Consider the following 17,536-nt stretch of genomic DNA (forward strand, 5'->3'; position numbering starts at 1 on the left):
TTTTTTTTTTTTTGTTGCTCAAGTCCATGGAGTGCGACTTGAACCCCATGACCTTTTGGTTCTGAGGCGAGAGTGCTACCCACTGCCTGGTCAAATCTCTGCATTCTTAAGAACAAAAGTTTAAGCCGTGCAATTCTCAATTACGTAAAAGGCACAAACATGCAGGTGAGGCTTTGCAAGGTTCTAAGTCAGTGACAGCCCTATTGTTTCGGAAGCTGGCAAAGGAAGGGCTTGGAATGTACTTTAGACAGCAGCAGTGGCAGTGCCTATGGTGGGGTGGCGACCTGGATTAAGGGACATGTTTCCAAGGAAGGCACCTCTGACAGTGCAGCTGTCCCTCAAGGTTGGCTTTACACCTGGACTGAGACTTTCCTCTCAATATTCTGACCAATGAGACAGGAACACGACCACCTCAGTGGAACCACTCAATATCTCGAGTCTTTCTTTCTTCAAGTTGTGAAGTGCTTTACTGTTTGTGGCATGTTTGGCAAAACATGTCTGAACGGCACGGATCAACTGAGAAAGGGCAAGTTTTACGCAAGCGTGATGAGCTTGAGGGTGAAATGTTTTTTTGGAAAGTTACCAGCGTACAGAAGGTCACATCTCATATGAAAACAAAAACACCATCGATGTTTTGTTTGTTAAATCTTTTCGTGGAATTGGGTTTGGCTTCTGAATTTTACCCGCACCTGCAAAGAACTGTCAATCTCGCACAGGCACACGCTCGCACCCTCTTGCACAGACACACGCTCGCACCCTCTCGCACAGGCACACGCTCGCACCCTCTCGCACAGGCACACGCTCGCACCCTCTCGCACAGGCACACGCTCGCACCCTCTCGCACAGGCACACGCTCGCACCCTCTCGCACAGGCACACGCTCGCACCCTCTCGCACAGGCACACGCTCGCACCCTCTCGCACAGGCACACGCTCGCACCCTCTCGCACAGGCACACGCTCGCACCCTCTCGCACAGGCACACGCTCGCACCCTCTCGCACAGGCACACGCTCGCACCCTCTCGCACAGGCACACGCTCGCACCCTCTCGCACAGGCACACGCTCGCACCCTCTCGCACAGGCACACGCTCGCACCCTCTCGCACAGGCACACGCTCGCACCCTCTCGCACAGGCACACGCTCGCACCCTCTCGCACAGGCACACGCTCGCACCCTCTCGCACAGGCACACGCTCGCACCCTCTCGCACAGGCACACGCTCGCACCCTCTCGCACAGGCACACGCTCGCACCCTCTCGCACAGGCACACGCTCGCACCCTCTCGCACAGGCACACGCTCGCACCCTCTCGCACAGGCACACGCTCGCACCCTCTCGCACAGGCACACGCTCGCACCCTCTCGCACAGGCACACGCTCGCACCCTCTCGCACAGGCACACGCTCGCACCCTCTCGCACAGGCACATGCTCTGGAACATCTTGAAACTGGCAAGATTGCTTCATGGGTGATTCTGTCATGTCTGTTTTAGATTTTCCACTCTGTCTCCCTCCCCCAGCTCCAGTTAAACACCCTACTGGAAGTATTCTTAAGCAACGCAGACCGGGAAAGCCTGCGGTTTCTCATATCCTTTCATGGATCTGGATATTGTTGGCAAAGCCGACATTTATTACCCAATTCTGATTTCCCCTTCAGAAGGTGGTGCAGTTTCAATGCACACGATGGCTTACTGGGCCCACTTCAGAGTCAGCCACGTTGGTGTGGGACTGGAGCCGCATGTAGGCCCAGACCAGGTAAGGCTGTCAGGTTTCCTTCCCTTAAGAATGTTAGTGAACCAGTTGGATTTTCCCAGCAGCCTAACAGCTTCATGGTCACTTATACTGAGAGCATGATTCCCAGATTGTTTAAACTGAACTCTGCCCATGGTGGGATTTTAAACTCCAGTGTCCTGGATTATTGTTCCAAACATCTGGATTAGAAGCGTGACAAGTGTTTTTTAACATAACCTGGGCTAGGGTAAGGGAGACAAAATTTCAAAGTTTACAAATGACAAAAAAAAACTGGGAAATGTGGTAAACAGTGAGGAGGATAAGAGCAGGCTTCAGGAGGCCAATTGACTGACTGGTGAAAGTGAGCAGATGTGCTAGTTTAAACTTCATCCAGGAAAATGGAAAGCAGTGCATTTTGGAAAGGAAAATGAGGAGAGTCAATATGAACGAAATGGTATCATTTGAGGGGATTGCAGGAACAGATGCACCTAGGAGTTCACATGCACAAACCTTTGAAGGTGATAAAACAAGTATATAGTACAAGGATATAGTTTTTTTTTAAAGCTTACAGGGTCCTTGACTTTACAAAAGGAGTCACTGGGTAAAAAAGCAAGCAAGTTATGCTTTGAAAATGACTGCCAAGTTCTCAGCTGGAATATTGTGTCCAATTCTAGGCAGCAGTAACAACGACTTGTGTTTATTATAGAGCCTTTAATGTAATAAAACATGAGCATTTTTAAAGGATGTCAGTGCCTGGAAGAGAATGCTGTGGAGGTTTACCAAAAAGGTACCAGAGATGAGAAACTTAATTTATTTGGAGAGACTGGTGAAGCTGTTGTTGCTTCCCTTGGAGCAGAGAATGTTAGGAGGAGATTTGACAACAAAATTGAGGGGTTTGATCTTTTCTCCCTATTTACTGTAATTCCACTGTTAGGAGGGTCAGTAACAAGAAGGCACAGATTTAAGATAATTGGCAAAAGACTCAGTGGTGAGCTAAGGAAAATTTGTGTTGTTGTGATCTGAAATGTGCTTCCAGAAAGGGTGTGGAAATAGATCCTGTCGTAACTTTCAAAAGCAAATTGAATAAATACTTGAAGGGAGAAAAATTATAGGGTAGTGGGAGAAAAGGAAGGAGAGTGGGACAAATTGGATAGTCTTTCAAAGAGCCAGTACAGGCACGATGGGCTGAATGATCTTCTGTACTGTATGACTCTGAGCCACTGCGGTCTCTAACCTCAGAAAGAGAAGAACACGGAGAAGCTGAAACTAGCTTCAGAGCTCCGAGGAATACAAGAATCCTGCCAGATTCCGCTCCTCATTGCAGTTCAGTGACTTCCTTCACCTTCCCTGCTGACGAGTAAAATGTGTGGATTTGGGCAAAGACAGGGTCAGGCTTGGCGATGATGCCTTCTGCAGTTGAGCAGCTTGCCCAACGCCAGCTGTCTGGCCTCAGAATGCCCACTTGAATGAGGTGACTGAAGGGCATTGGGTGCTTGTGGAACCATAGTTCAGCTTGAGTCCATGTGTCCAGGAGCCAAGGGATCAGATTGTCTGGGGTGCAGAGAAACCCAGTGGTTTGACCAGTTTTGTATCATTGCACAGCGGCTTCGTGAGGTTCAATTAATTTAGCATTGCTGTTGCAAAATAAACCAAAGCAGGAATTTAATTTGTTAATTTTTTTTTAATTTGCCTGGTTTTCTGTAAACATTTACTGAGTCCATGCAGATAACCATTGCAAAACATTCCTGCTCCCTCTATTTGACTCATTGCAATTGATGTAGAACAGACAGTCTTGAGCAATACTAAATCTGCTTTCATGGTTCTTTGGGCAGCCTGCCATTTGCTATTTCCCCAGCATGACTGCACTTTCCCTTGAGACCTACATTTAGGATAAGCACCTTTCAACCAATCTGCCAAACAAAGCATGCCAAAATACTTCACACAAATCAAAGAGAAGGCAAATACAGAAGCATTTTTTTTTTTTGCAGAGCAAGATCCCACAGACAGCAATTAAATGAATCAGGCCAGTTAATGTATTTTTTGTTGAGGGATGAGTGCTGGGCAGGACAAGAGGCCTCTGCCATGGGATTTTATTAGTGGTTGGAGTGAGTTTTGAGAGTTGTTGGGCTCTCAGCTCTGCCTCTTGCAGGGGAGGAAGAGGGACAATTTGGAATAATGAATTCAGAATAATTCACAAGAAATATATTGGACTATGTTAAACAGTAATAACAATATAGTGTCAGAAATAGTGTCAGCTGCGGCTCAGTTGGTAGCACTCTTGCCTCTGAGTCACAAGGTTCCAGGTTCAGGTCCCACTCTAGGACTTGAGTACAAAATCTAGGCTGATACTCCAGTGCAGAACTGAGGGAGTGTTGTATTATCGGAGGTGCTGCCTTTTAGATGAGGCATTAAACCGAGGTCCCATCTGCCTGCATGGCTGAATGTAAAAGATCCCATGGCATTATTTTGAAGAAGAACAGTGGAGTTCTTTCCAGTCACCTGGTCAATATTTATCCCTCAATCAACATCACAAGAAAAACAACTGTCTGGTTGTTATCACCTTGCTGTTTGTGGGACCTTGCTGTGTTTAAATTAGATGCTGTGTTTCCTACATTGCAACAGTGACTACACTTCATTGACTGCAAAGCCCTTTTGAGACATCCGGTGACTCTAAAAAGCGCTATATAGATACAAGTCTGTCTTTCTATTTCACATTTCTTCTAGCACAGTGGCATCAAAATGACAGCACGTGACCCCCAAGTCCTGAAGTGCAGGGAACCTTTGACATTTTTTAAATTAATTCACGGGATGTGGGCTTCGCTGGCTGGGCCAGCATTTATTGCCCATCCCTAATTGCCCTTGAGAAGGTGGTGGTGAACTGCCTTCTTGAACTGCTGCAGTCCATGTGGTGTAGGTACACCCACAGTGCTGTTAGGGAGGGAGTTCCAGGATTTTGACCCAGTGACAGTGAAGGTACAGCGATATATTTCCAAGTCAGGATGGTGAGTGACTTGGAGGGGAACTTCCAGGTGGTGGTGTTCCCATGTATCTGCTGCCCTTGTCCTTCTAGATGGTAATGATCATAGATTTGGAAGGTGCTGTCGAAGGAGCCTTGGTGAATTCCTGCAGTGCATCTTGTAGATGGTATACACGGCTGCCACTTTGCGTTGGTGGTGGAGAGAGTGAATGTATGTGGATGTGCCAATCAAGCGGGCTGCTTTGACCTGGATGGTGTCAAGTTCTTGAGTGTTGTGGGAGCTGCACTCATCCAGGCAAATGGGGATTATTCCATCACACTCCTGACTTGTGCCATGTAATAGTTGTCAGGTTTTGGGGAGTCAGGAAGTGAGTTACTTACTGCAAAATTCCTAGACTCTGACCTGCTCTTGTAGCCACAGTGTTTATATGGCTAATCCAGTTCACTTTCTGGTTAATGGTAATCTCCCCAGGATGTTGATAATGGGGGATTCTCTGATGGTAATGCCATTGAATGCCATGGGCGATGGTTGGATTCTCTCTTGTTGGAGATGGTCATTGCCTGACACTTGTGTGACACGAATGTTACTTGCTACTTGTCAGCCTAAGCCTGGATATTGTCCAGGTCTTGCTGCATTTGGACATGGACTGCTTCAGTATCTGAGGAGTCGCAAATGGTGCTGAATATTGTGCAATCATCAGCAAACATCCCCACTTCTGACCTTATGATGGAAGGAATGTCATTGATGAAGTAGCTGAAGATGGTAGAGCCTAGGGCACTACCCTGAGGAACTCCTGCAGTAATATCCTGGAGTTGAGATGACTGACCTCCAACAACCACAACCATCTTCCTTTGTGCTAGGCATGACTCCAACCAGTGAGAGTTTTCTGTCAGATTCCCATTGACTCCAGTTTTGCTAGGGCTCCTTGATGCCACACTCAGTCAAGTGCGGCCTTGATGTCAAGAGCAATCACTTTCACCTCACCTTGGGAGTTCAGCTTTTTTGTCCATGTTTGAGCCAAGGCTGTAAGAGGTCAGGAGCTGAGTGGCCCTGGGGTAACCCAAATTGGGCATCAGTGAGCAGGTTATTGCTAAGCAAGTGCCGCTTGAAAGCACTGTTTATGACCCCTTACTTTACTGGTGATGGAGAACAGACTGATGGGGTGGTAACTGGCTGGGTTGACTTTGTCCTGCTTTTTGTGTACAGGACATACTTGGGCAATTTTCCACATAGCTAGGTAGATGCCAGTGTTGTAGCTTGGCTAGGGGTGCGGCAAGCTCTGGAGCACAAGTCTTCAGCATTATAGCCAGAATATTGTCAGGGTCCATAGTCTTTGCAGTAACAAGTGCCATCAGCCATTTCTTGATATCACGTGGAGTGAATTGAATTGACTGAAGACTGGCATCTGTGATGCTGGGGACCTCCAGAGGAGGCCGAGATGTATCATCCACTCTGCACTTCTGGCTGAAGATTGTCGGAAATGCTTCAGCCATTTGCACTGATGTGCTGGGCTCCTCCAACATTGAGGATGTAGATATTTCTGGAGCCTCCTGCTCCAGGTGAGTTGTTTAATTGTCCACCACCATTCAAGACTGGATGTGGCAGGACTGCAGAGCTTAGATTTGATCCGTTGGTTGTGGGATCGCTTAGCTCTGTCTATCACTTGCTGCTTATGCTGTTTGGCACACAAGTAGTCCTGTGTTATAGCTTCACCAGGTTGACACCTTATTTTTAGGTATGCCTGGTGCTGCTCCTGGCTTGCCCTCCTGCACTCTTCATTGAACCAGGGTTGATCCCCTGGACTGATGGTAATGGTAGAGTGGGGGATATGCCGGACCATAAGGTTACAGGTTGTATTCAAGTAGAAGTGCGCCTCAAGGATGCCCGGTCTTGAGTCACTAGATCTGTTCAAATTCTATCCCATTTAGCACGGTGGTAGTGCCACACAAATGATGGAGGGTATCCTCAATGTGAATGCAGGACTTCGTCTCCACAATGACTCTGTGGTGGTCACTCCTACTGATAATGTCATGGACAGATGCTTCTGTGGCAGGCAGGTTGGTGAGGATGAGGTCAAGTATGTTTTTCCCCCTTGTTAGTTCCCTCACCACCTGTGGCAGAGCCAGCCTCGCAGCTATGTCATTTAGGACTCAGCCAGCTCGGTCAGTAGTGGTGCTACCAAGCCGTTCTTGGTATGGACATTGAAGTCCCCCAACCAGAGAAAATTCAGTACACCCAGAGCACTTGCCACCCTTAGTGCTTCCTCCCAAGTGGTTTTTAAAATGGTGTTTAACACTGATTCATCAGCTGAGGGAGGATGGTACATGGTAATCAGCAGGAAGTTTCCTTGCCCATGTTTGACCTGATGCCATGGGACTTCATGGGGTCCGGAGTCAATGCTGAGGACTCTCGGGGCAACTCCCTTCTGACTATATACCACAGTGCCGCCAGCTCTGCTGGGTCTGCCCTGCTGGTGGGACAGGATATACCGAGGGATGGTGGTGGTGGTGTCTGGGACATTATCTGTAAGGTATGATTCCATGAGGATGACTGAGTCAGGTTGTTGCTTGATTAGCCTGTGAGATAGCTCTCCCAGTTTTCCCATTTAGTACGGTGGTGGTGCCACACAAATGATGGAGGGTGCCCTCAATCTGAAGGTGGGACTTTGTCTCCACAATGACTGTGCGGTGGTCACTCCTGCCTACACTGTCATGGACAGGTGCATCTGCGGCAGGCAGGTTGGTGAGGATGAGGTCAAGGAGGACTTTGCAGGGTCGACAGGGCTGAGATTGCCTTCATCATTGCTGGTGCCCGGGTCGATGCTGGGTGCTCAGTCAGGTTTCGTGTCTTCTTTGTGACTTTGTAGTGGTTTGATACAATTGAGTGGCTTGGTTGGGAATTTCAGAGGGCATTTAATTCAACCACATTGTTGTTGGTCTGGAGTCACACGTAGGCCAGATCAAGTAAAGATGGCAGATTTCCTTCCCTAAAGGACATTAATGAACCAGATGGGTTTTTACAATAATTGGCAATGGTTTCATGGTCACCATTAGACTTCTTAATTCCAGATTCTTATTGAATTCAAATTCTACCATCTGCCGTGGCAGTATTCAAACCTGATGCCCAGAGCATTATCCTGTGTCTCTGGATTACTAGTCCAGCGACAATACCACTCTACCACCGCTTCCTGTTTGTGCTTAAATTGTATTGCTTGGTTTGACTTGTTTTAGACTTATTGAAAAGCTTGAATGTTCTATCTACACAGTATAGATGCATTTAAAAGGAAGCTAGTTACACATGATGAAGGAGGAAATTGAGGATTATGCTGACAGATGAGAAAGGATGGGAGGAGGCTAGAGTAGAGCATAAACACTGACATAGAGTAGTTGGGCCGAATGGACTGTTTCTTCGCCATATATTCTGCAGAATTTTATTTACCAATAACTCTGCTGACTTAACTGTCATTGATATTTCAACAATGCAGGTCACTTTAAATTGACTCTGTTTTCTGATTTGTTTCTAGGTACAGTTCCACAAACTACACCACTTGCGTTTAGCACAGACTCGGGCGCAGTGTTATGGAGGATCATTACCCAATGTCAATCAGATTGGAAACAACGCAAATGACTTGGAGGTAACTTTGTTGAGAGCCAAGTACTGATAAGCAGAATTGCAAATCCTCAGCCTAATTTACAAATGGCTCCTTGCATTACGTCCAGCCCTGCCCTCTGTCATCAGCTCTAATTGCCTCTAGTTTTCTCTTTCCCTTCCACCTCTCAGCCATGAGAAGTAAAGACCGGTCATCCTCTCTTGGTCTCCCTCTCTCGTTCCCTTATTAACTCACACACTGCTTTTTAGCTTTTGTTTCTACTCTAGGAGGACACTTTTCCACATTAGAAATGTATAAATATAAGATATTATTTTGCATGATCTCTGAGGTTCTGTAAGTTTGCTGGGACAGTGATTTCTTTCTGAAAATCTTTCTAAAACTGTTTATTGTGTTCGTAACTAATTATGAATCTGACTGTGTTTCATTCCTTTCTCTCCATTGTTCTCTTGTTCCACTGAACTGAGGCAGAACCCTTGGGAGCACAGAACTGCTAATTTGGCAATTGAGTTGGGAACAGTGTAGAGGGAGCTTTACTCTGTATCTAACCATGTGCTGTACCTGCCCTTGGAGTGTTCGATGGGGACAATGTAGAGGGAGCTTTACTCTGTATCTAACTCCGTGCTATACTTGTCCTGGGAGTGTTTGATGGGGACTGTGTAGAGGGAGCTTTACTCTGTATCTAACCATGTGCTGTACCTGTCCTGGGAGTGTTTGATGGGGACAGTGTAGAAGGAGCTTTACTCTGTATCTAACCCTGTGCTGTACCTGTCCTGGGAGTGTTTGATGGGGACAGTGTAGAGGGAGCTTTACTCTGTATCTAACCATGTGCTGTACCTGTCCTGGGAGTGTTTGATGGGAACAGTGTAGAGGGAGCTTTACTCTGTATCTAACCATGTGCTGTACCTGTCCTGGGAGTGTTTGATGGGGACAGTGTAGAGGGAGCTTTACTCTGTATCTAACTCTGTGCTGTACCTGTCCTGGGAGTGTTTGATGGGGACTGTGTAGAGGGAGCTTTACTCTGTATCTAACCATGTGCTGTACCTGTCCTGGGAGTGCTTGATGGGGACTGTGTAGAGGGAGCTTTACTCTGTATCGAACCATGTGCTGTACCTGTCCTGGGAGTGCTTGATGGGGACAGTGTAGAGGGAGCTTTACTCTGTATCTAACCATGTGCTGTATCTGTCCTGGGAGTGCTTGATGGGGTGCTCCATTCCCTAGCGTGAACAGTACTCGCCTTGATGTAGACAACATAAACACTGCAGAACTGCTGAGTAAATATTTTAATGATCCTGTTTGTATTAATATCCGAGTCATTTTGAGATTGTAACCTAATCTTGTGGATCAGTTGACAGTTATGAACTAATTGAACTTGCCTCAAGTGAGTTGACATCACCTTCCTGATTAGATTACTGTGTGATAATCATTCCCAGGTATTAGTCAAGCTGTCTGCAGTGCGTATCTACACTCACTGAACATTTCAGGGAAATCTGGTTCATTAAATCAGGAACATCTATACTTGTTTGACATGTATCTGAAACACAGTGCATTCGTTAGAATTTTATGTCTCTTCTGCGTTTGAAACTTTCAGTAAACTGTAATGGCTTGCTGTTATACAGACCCTTTATTGCTCAAGAGAGGTTTACCGCTAACAGTCCAGCCTCTGAATCAGGAGGTGGAGGATTTGAACCCCACCCCACAGACCTGGTGAGTGGAGACTGGAGTTTCGGCTCTGACTTCCAGGTTGACATCTGATGGGAACCTTGCTTCCAGTGGATGTGTGTGACGATAAAACCCCTCCTCCATTTAGGAATAACGTCCCCTCCCCCCCTGCCGCCCCCCCCCCCCCCCCCCCCCCCCCCCCCCCCCCCTCCCAACACACAATGGTGTCGAGCTTTTGATCAGCTCACGAATCCTTCTGCTGCATCTTTCTGTTTTCCATGGGAAGAATGCAAAGATATGAAAGCAACCATCTCTGTTTGCTGTTAAATGCCTTAAGGAGCATCACAAATGTTGGGGGTTACACAGGGATTGGGTACTGAGGACCATGTTCTGTAATGCAGGAAGAGATGTCATGATGCAGAGGGGAAGAATTTCTGAACACAGTGGCTCTTGGTCCAGTGATGGAAGGGCATACAGAGAGCCGAAGTTGGAAAGCTCTATGGTATAAACACGACGTGGGACTGGAATAAATTTGAGAATTGGTGAGGCAAAGCTTCAAAGGATTTGTAAATTAAGGAAAAACAAAGGACGCTACTGGGAAGGGATGGATAGCATTCTAGCAGCTTCTAGCTACGGTGGAGGGTGGGTAGCATTACTGTAATGCCATGGGGGATGGGTAACAATCCTGTAAAATTACTGGGGAGGGTTGGCCCATGGGCAGTGTTCTTGTAACACCATGCATGAGGGGTACTGTTGATTCCCGAGCTCTGGGCGATGATTATAATCTGATACTCTTTTTTTGAATCTGACACATGAAATTTTCACCAACAAGTTCTTTAAAGGTCATCAGTTTGAAGATCTGACTGTTTGGCAACATTGGTAACTTCATCCTCTGCAGGGATAACCCCCAAGTGTTTCTGTTTGCGGATAATCCCCAAGTGTTTCTGCTTGCTAGGCGGAGTCAGTTTAAGTCTCTTCCCCTTAGTTAGGGAACAAGCAGAGGGAAGGAGAGAGACTGCATAGTCCAAAGTCAAAGAGACGAGGGTAGGGGCTGGGAAATGAGGCTGGAGGAGGCTGCAGGGTAAGGTGGGACAGTGATCTGTAAAGAAACACAGATTTACATCTGACTAGGCTGGGATCAGGAGTGATGAATGATTGGGGCTTGGTGTGGGAAATGATGCAGGCAACAGAATTTTGGACAAGTTTTACTTTGAGTGGGATGGGACTAGCGAGGGAGGGAGGGAGATGAGAGCATTAGGAACGCCGCTTAGGAGGCAAGAAAGTGTGAAAGGGATATCAGAGATGAAATGAGGCAAAGTCAACAGTGGGTAAGGTTACAGAGCTGGGTGTGAGTGATCTGGGTGTGAAGTGGGTGGTGTCAGCTTGGGGGTGGGGTACTGTTTTTAATTAGTGGTGTTTTTCCACTTAAGACTTGATGTCAGACCAATCTGTTATTAAATGTGGAGTTAATTTTTCCGATGACTTAATACTGTGCCAAATAATTCATGTACTTTGAGTCACAAATGTATTCTGTGAAGTGACGCCAGTACAAATATTTCTGGAGGTGAGCAGATTCACAGTGTCTCCCTGAGTAGAGGCACCATGTAATTCAGCCATACAACCAGGAAAAGCCCAGCCTTGATTCCCAGTCTGCACTGAACGAACTGATCACAGCTGGTGGACTGCACTTGAACTTGGGAGGGTAAAAATAAGTCTTGGATGGCTATTCCTGAGCGGTATCCAGTGGAAACTATGCATGTTAGATGAAGGTGTTATTAGATTCGATTGTGATGCTTCCTATAGTGGAATAACCCACTGATCTTCACTGTTGAGGCTCGCATCTGAAGCACGGTTACCTGCTGTCCTGCTGTATTGTAGCAACTTCCGTGGGAGAAAGAGGATTAGAAAGTCATAAAGGAGAGGAATGTACAGCATAGCTACTTCCAGCAGCATCGAGTGAGCTTTGCTGTATCGGGTTCAATTTGCCTACATTGGATTCCAGTGTTCAAATCAGTATTAATAACCTTAAATTGGACTGACTGGGTAGTTAGAGCAACTGCAGTCAGCAGGATAAGCTGCATGATTTCTTCAGAAACAAGATTGAAATTTTCAGGATTATAATGGAAATTGGCAAATTGTAAGATTAGGAAAGTTGGTTAAAAGGGGAGCCTGTGGGGAGATTATTAACTTTAAATTGTGGAGTAAGTTCTCAAGAAAGGACATTAAATGGGGTCAAAGGCAATTGGCTGTGTTTCTGGAAAAAGGAAGGATTAAGGGATGCAATAAAGAGGTGGGGCTGAGGGATGTGGTTGACACTGGGGTTGGGGGATGTGGTGAGAAGATGGGTGGGTGGAGTGATTTCTAGCTGTTCTGTTAAAACAGACCAGCCTTGTTGGCGTCATGGTTTGAAATCTAATACTGTGCCACTTTACTATAAAACAGGGAGATGGAAGTTAAGATAATTAACGGGAGTTGTAAACTGTGGCGATTTGCTGATGTTCAGCGTCTGATAGATGACTGGACCACGTATTTGTGTTGTGACTACGCTACCAATTGAACCATGGTGATTCGAATTGTGAGAGATATGGAGAAGTTGAGCTGAAATAATTTTTTCCGAATAAACAAACTGTGTAAGCAGGAGTCACAGATACCAGCTCTACAGAGAATAAAGCAGACAGTTTAAATTCACAAAGTGGCACTGTCTCCTTGGGGGGATGGGCTGTTGGAGAGGTCAAGCCAGTGAATTCAGGAGGGACCTAGATGGTGTATTGGCTAAAGGAGTAGTGTATGGCAATGAGAGGGAGTGTACAGTAGGTGGGTGAAGCGGGATGATTGCTTATGACTGGACCTTCCCATCCTGAGAAGCTGATTACCTGACACAGGATGTGTGATTCCAATAAAATTGTATTATTGAGTGACTTAAGAACCAGTAACTCTGGTTTTGTCTGTAGAGTCAATGTCAGTTAGGACCAGGCGCATTTCAAAGTTCTGTGGGATAGATCTTGAGCCAGACAGCAGTCGGGGACGCTGTAATTGGCCTCAGTCCCATTTGGTGAGAAGATTGGTGGGGGTTGGGGATTATCCTGCTTATCCATTCCTAATCCCTTTACCAGTGACTCCTGCTAGAAAGTGCATGTCCCGGGCACTGGGAGTGTACTTTCTAGCAGTGCCTTCCATTGTCAAATAAGTACCACAGACCATGAAGAAACATCATGTGGGTCTGTGCCCCAACAAGAATTTAATCCTTGAGGAGAGAAGAGACTGCTAAAAGAAAGTGAAATTTGCCCAATTCCTACTGAATGCTGGCTGTGAATCGTGTGCCAAGATTGTGCACATCGAGTATGTCGGTGAAATGTAATCACTAAACGTAATGCAGTCGGCAATTATGTGGCAGAAACTGTTGTCCTTGAGAAGGTCATTGGGATCGAGCTGTGTCATCGCTATCTGTGTTTACTGTCCTCTCCTGCCTGCTTTCATTTGTCCTGTTCAAGGTCTTTCTGTTTGTGTTATGGTGCTGCCCTTCCCCCTTGACTTTCTCTTTCTGCGTACGGAGTTAATTATCAAAATGTCTTTTGAGCAGAACTCCACTGGGTTTACAAAACACCAGTGTCTATCCTTAAAGGCACAGATGCTTCTGAGTTTGTTGTTGCAAAGCCATTTTACTGTAGCTTGAGGCTGTTGATTTTCTGAATTCACCCTTGGTTGTTTCAGCTATGACTCAGTTGGTAGTCGTGTCTCTTCTGAGTTCCCGGGTAGTTGGGTTCAAGCTGCATTACAGGAACTTCAGCACATGAACTGAGATCCCGATGCAGTACTGAGAGGGGTTCTGTATTGTCAGAGGTGCTGTCTTTCGGTTGAGATATTAAACCGAGGCCCTTCTTGTACAGGTGAGGTTACCAAAGCCCTGGCCTGCTCAGGTGAATGTTAAACACACCCTACAGTGCTATTGCAGGTGAGCAGGGAGTTCATTCTGTATCCTGACCAAGATTCATCCCTCATCAAACAGTAAATAAAGAAGGGAATAACAGGCTATCTTTCTCACAGTTGTTTGCAAATAGCTGGTCCTTAAACCTTCATATGATGGTTCCTGTGTTAAGGTGCTATATAATTTTACTAAATGTTGTAATCTCACCAGCTGTGTGCTATCTGGTCATTGTGTCTCTGATTATGGGCCCTCTAATGCTGCATTATTGGACTACAATGTGAGGCTCACTCTGTGTGGTTGGCAATTTGCCTGCAAGCAGTTCTGGGAAGAGAAATCATTGCCTCATTTAAAAGACAGAGCTGAGTCAGAACGCTCTCGCGCGCACCACCACCCCCTCCACCCCATCCCCCCACCAATAGGCTGGCAGGTAGATGTATACAGGTGAATAGGGAGATATTGAGGAGCTACCAATAATGCAGAGAAGAGCTATGATCTTTATCCCGAGCATTGAAAGAACTGGGTTATCAGAAAAGAATGGAGATGTGTAGTTTCATTACCCCTAAAATGAGGTGGTATATATTATTTCAAATTGTATACAACAGGTAGCTGCAAAAAGATTTTTAAAAATTAATTTACAGGATGTGGGCATCACTGGACAGGCCAGCATTTATTGCCGACCTCTGATTGCCCTGAGCAAACTGCCTTCTTGAACCTCTGCAATCCCTGTGGTGTAGGTACACCCACAGTGCTGTTAGAGAGGGAGCTCCAGGATTTTGACCCAGCCACAGTGAAGGAACGGCCGATATATTTCCGAGTCAGGATGGTGAGTGGCTTGGAGGGGAATGAATATTGAGATGTTTATATATCATATTTCACTGCCTCACTAACCAGATTGCACATAGTTAACTCCTACAAACAGCAATGTGATAACAACCAGATAATGTGGTGTTGTCGATTGAGGGATAATTGTTAGCCAGGACATTAGAGTATTGCTCTTGTCTCCGACAGGTTTCCGTATCTCTCTTGTTCACCTTCATTGCTTTCCATTTCTCTCCTGGTGGTTGACAAGGTGTTTACTAAAACCCGCTTTCACAGCCATATCTCCTTCCTCAGTGACTGTCTATATCTTTTGGCAATCTCCACCTATCACTGGCCCTCTATCCAGCTCTACCTGTCCCACCCAAACCCCCCCCCCCCCACAAACCAGCTTATATTTAACCTCTTTTTTATTTTTACTTAGTTCTGTTGAAGAGTCATACGGACTCGAAACATTAACTGTGTTCCTCTCTGCATATGCTGCCAGACCTGCTGAGTTTTTCCAGGTATTTTTATTTTTGCACTAGAGAGGACTCCTCTTTTGAAGTAGTGCCTTGGGATCTTTTGCGTCCAATTGAGAGGGCAGACAGGGCCTTGGTTTAAAACATTTCATCCCTGAAAGGTGACACCTCTGACAGTATAGCTCTCCCTCAGTAACACTGGAACGTCAGCCTGGATTATGTGCTCAAACCTCTGGCATTAGGTTTGAAACCACAATCCTCTGATTTGAAGGTAAGGGTGTTAGCCACTGAACCAGGGCTGACAGTGGGATTTCTTTTGTTCTGTTGTCATAGTTTAACACTGCAGTTTTAGCCTTGTAAACTGTTTCTGTTCTTGCATTTCTCCATGATATTTCCCCACATGTCCTTTCTCGTCTGCTTGTGCAATAAAGCACTTTAAATTGTGCAAGAAGCTGGCATTGAGTTGATTTTACTGGTCCACCAGATTAGTTACACTGCCACCGATCCACTACTAAGTGTACCAGTTTGGGTCCAGTGCACCCCTGTCAATCATGACCCCTGTTAATGTTGTGCAAGGAATAATCAGTGGATTCGGTGCTTATTAGCTGCCAGAATGCAATTCAGAACTGTCTCCCAGGGGTTTTTAATCTCAGCTGCTCATAATAAAGATCTATTTCTTCAATTTTTTTTCTTTTGTTAACATTGTACATTCTGTGGCTCAAGCCCCACTTCAGGGAAATATTATCCCTGCATCCAGTCTGTCCATCCCTGTCAGAATTTTATATGTTTCAATGAGATCCCCTCTCATTCTTCTAAACTTCAGTGAATACAGTCCTAGTCAGCTGAATCTTTCCTCGTATGACAATCCTGCCATCCCGGGAATCAGTCTAGTGAACCTTTGCTGCACTCCCTCTATGTCAAGTATATCCTTTCTTAGGTAAGGGACCAAATCTGCACACAATACTCCAAGTGTGGTCTCAACAAGTTCCTGTATAGCTGCAGTAAGTCATCCTTGTTCATGTACTCAAATCTTTTACAATGAAGGCAAACATACAATTTGCCTTCTGAACTGCTTGCTGCACCTGCATGCTTGCTTTTAGTGATTGGTGTACAAGGACATACAGGTCCCTTTATTAACATTTTCCAATTTATCACCATTTAAATAATACTCTGCCTTTCTGTTTTTCCTACCAAAGTGGATAACTTCATGCTTATACTTCATGATATACTGCATCTGCCATGTATTTGCCCACTTACTCAACTTCCCTAAATCACCTTGAAGCTTCTTTACATCCTCCTCACCACTCACATTCCCACCTAGTTTTGTGTCATCAGCAAACTTGGAAATATTATGTTCTGTTCCCTCATCCAAATCATTGATATATATTGTGAATAGCTGGGGCCCAAGCATTGACCTCTGCTGTACCCCATGAGTCACTGCCTGACACTCTGAAAAAGACTCGTTTATCCCTACCCTCTGTTTCCTGTCTGCTAACCAGTTCTCAATCCAAGCCAACATATTACCCCCAACCCCATGTGCTTTAATTTTGCACACAAAGTCCCACATAAGAGGTTGGTTAATCAAAAACTTTCTGAAAATTCAAATGCATCACAGCCACTGGTTCTCCCTTATCTATTCTACGAGTTATGTCCTCAAAAAAACTCCAGTAGGTCTGTCAAACATGATTTCCCTTTCATAAACCCATGTTGACTTTGTCTAATCCCTTGATATTTTCTAAGTGTCCTGTTATCACAACATTTATAATAGACTCTAGCATTTTCACTGCTACTCACATTAGGCTAACCGGACTGTAATTCACTGTTTTCTCCCTCCCTCTCTTTTTTTAAATAATGGGGTTACATTTGCCACCCTACACAATTGCAGGTCTGGCACTGTGTAAGAGGATGCTCTGTGTAAAGTTGCTTCTGCTGTTTGGTGTACACAGTGTCGTCACTGGGGGCAACTTTATATTTGCTGCTTGTCTAGCCTTGGTAATGGGAGAGCATTACATATGGAGAACAGCCAAAATGTCACAGGCACTGATGTATTATGTATGCTCTTCTGGTTTTAATGTGGGAACTGGTTCCCACGGAAACTGGGTATGTATAAATGCAAAGGAGTTATAAGCTTGTGTCACTCTTCTGAGAGTCTTGGATGGGAGGTGGCGAGACAAAAACCTGAACATCACAAAAGCTCCACACACACACTGTGTCACCTAGCACATCTGCGTGCTGGCAACATGAAGGGGCTTCATTGCTGACTTCGCTTGGAGTGATTAATGCCCTTGGGTTCAGGGAGTTGACAGCAGGTGTGGGGCTGAACTAGGTCTGCACTGCAACTGGACTTATTGGATCTGGAGTC

The 17,536-nt window shown here is 45.7% G+C and overlaps 1 protein-coding gene across 5 annotated transcripts in view; it reads left to right on the plus strand.

Annotated features, from left to right (window-relative positions):
* The window catches only part of crtc3 (CREB regulated transcription coactivator 3), a 77,085-nt gene that overhangs the window by 14,280 nt on the left and 45,269 nt on the right, over positions 1-17,536 (plus strand). For 4 of the 5 annotated variants that reach the window (XR_005941844.1, XM_041178488.1, XM_041178489.1 and 1 more), the window contains one exon: positions 8,227-8,337. Coding sequence is in view for 3 of the 5 variants with exons in the window: in XM_041178488.1 (XP_041034422.1) it covers positions 8,227-8,337 (111 nt within the window). In the remaining 2 variants the exon portion in view is untranslated. Of the gene's footprint in view, positions 1-8,226; positions 8,338-10,373; positions 10,515-17,536 lie in introns of those variants that run through there. The other variant, XM_041178491.1, reaches the window with a different exon arrangement.

Source organism: Carcharodon carcharias, chromosome 32 (genome assembly GCF_017639515.1).
Source record: "Carcharodon carcharias isolate sCarCar2 chromosome 32, sCarCar2.pri, whole genome shotgun sequence".
Classification (NCBI taxonomy): Eukaryota; Metazoa; Chordata; class Chondrichthyes; order Lamniformes; family Lamnidae; genus Carcharodon; species Carcharodon carcharias.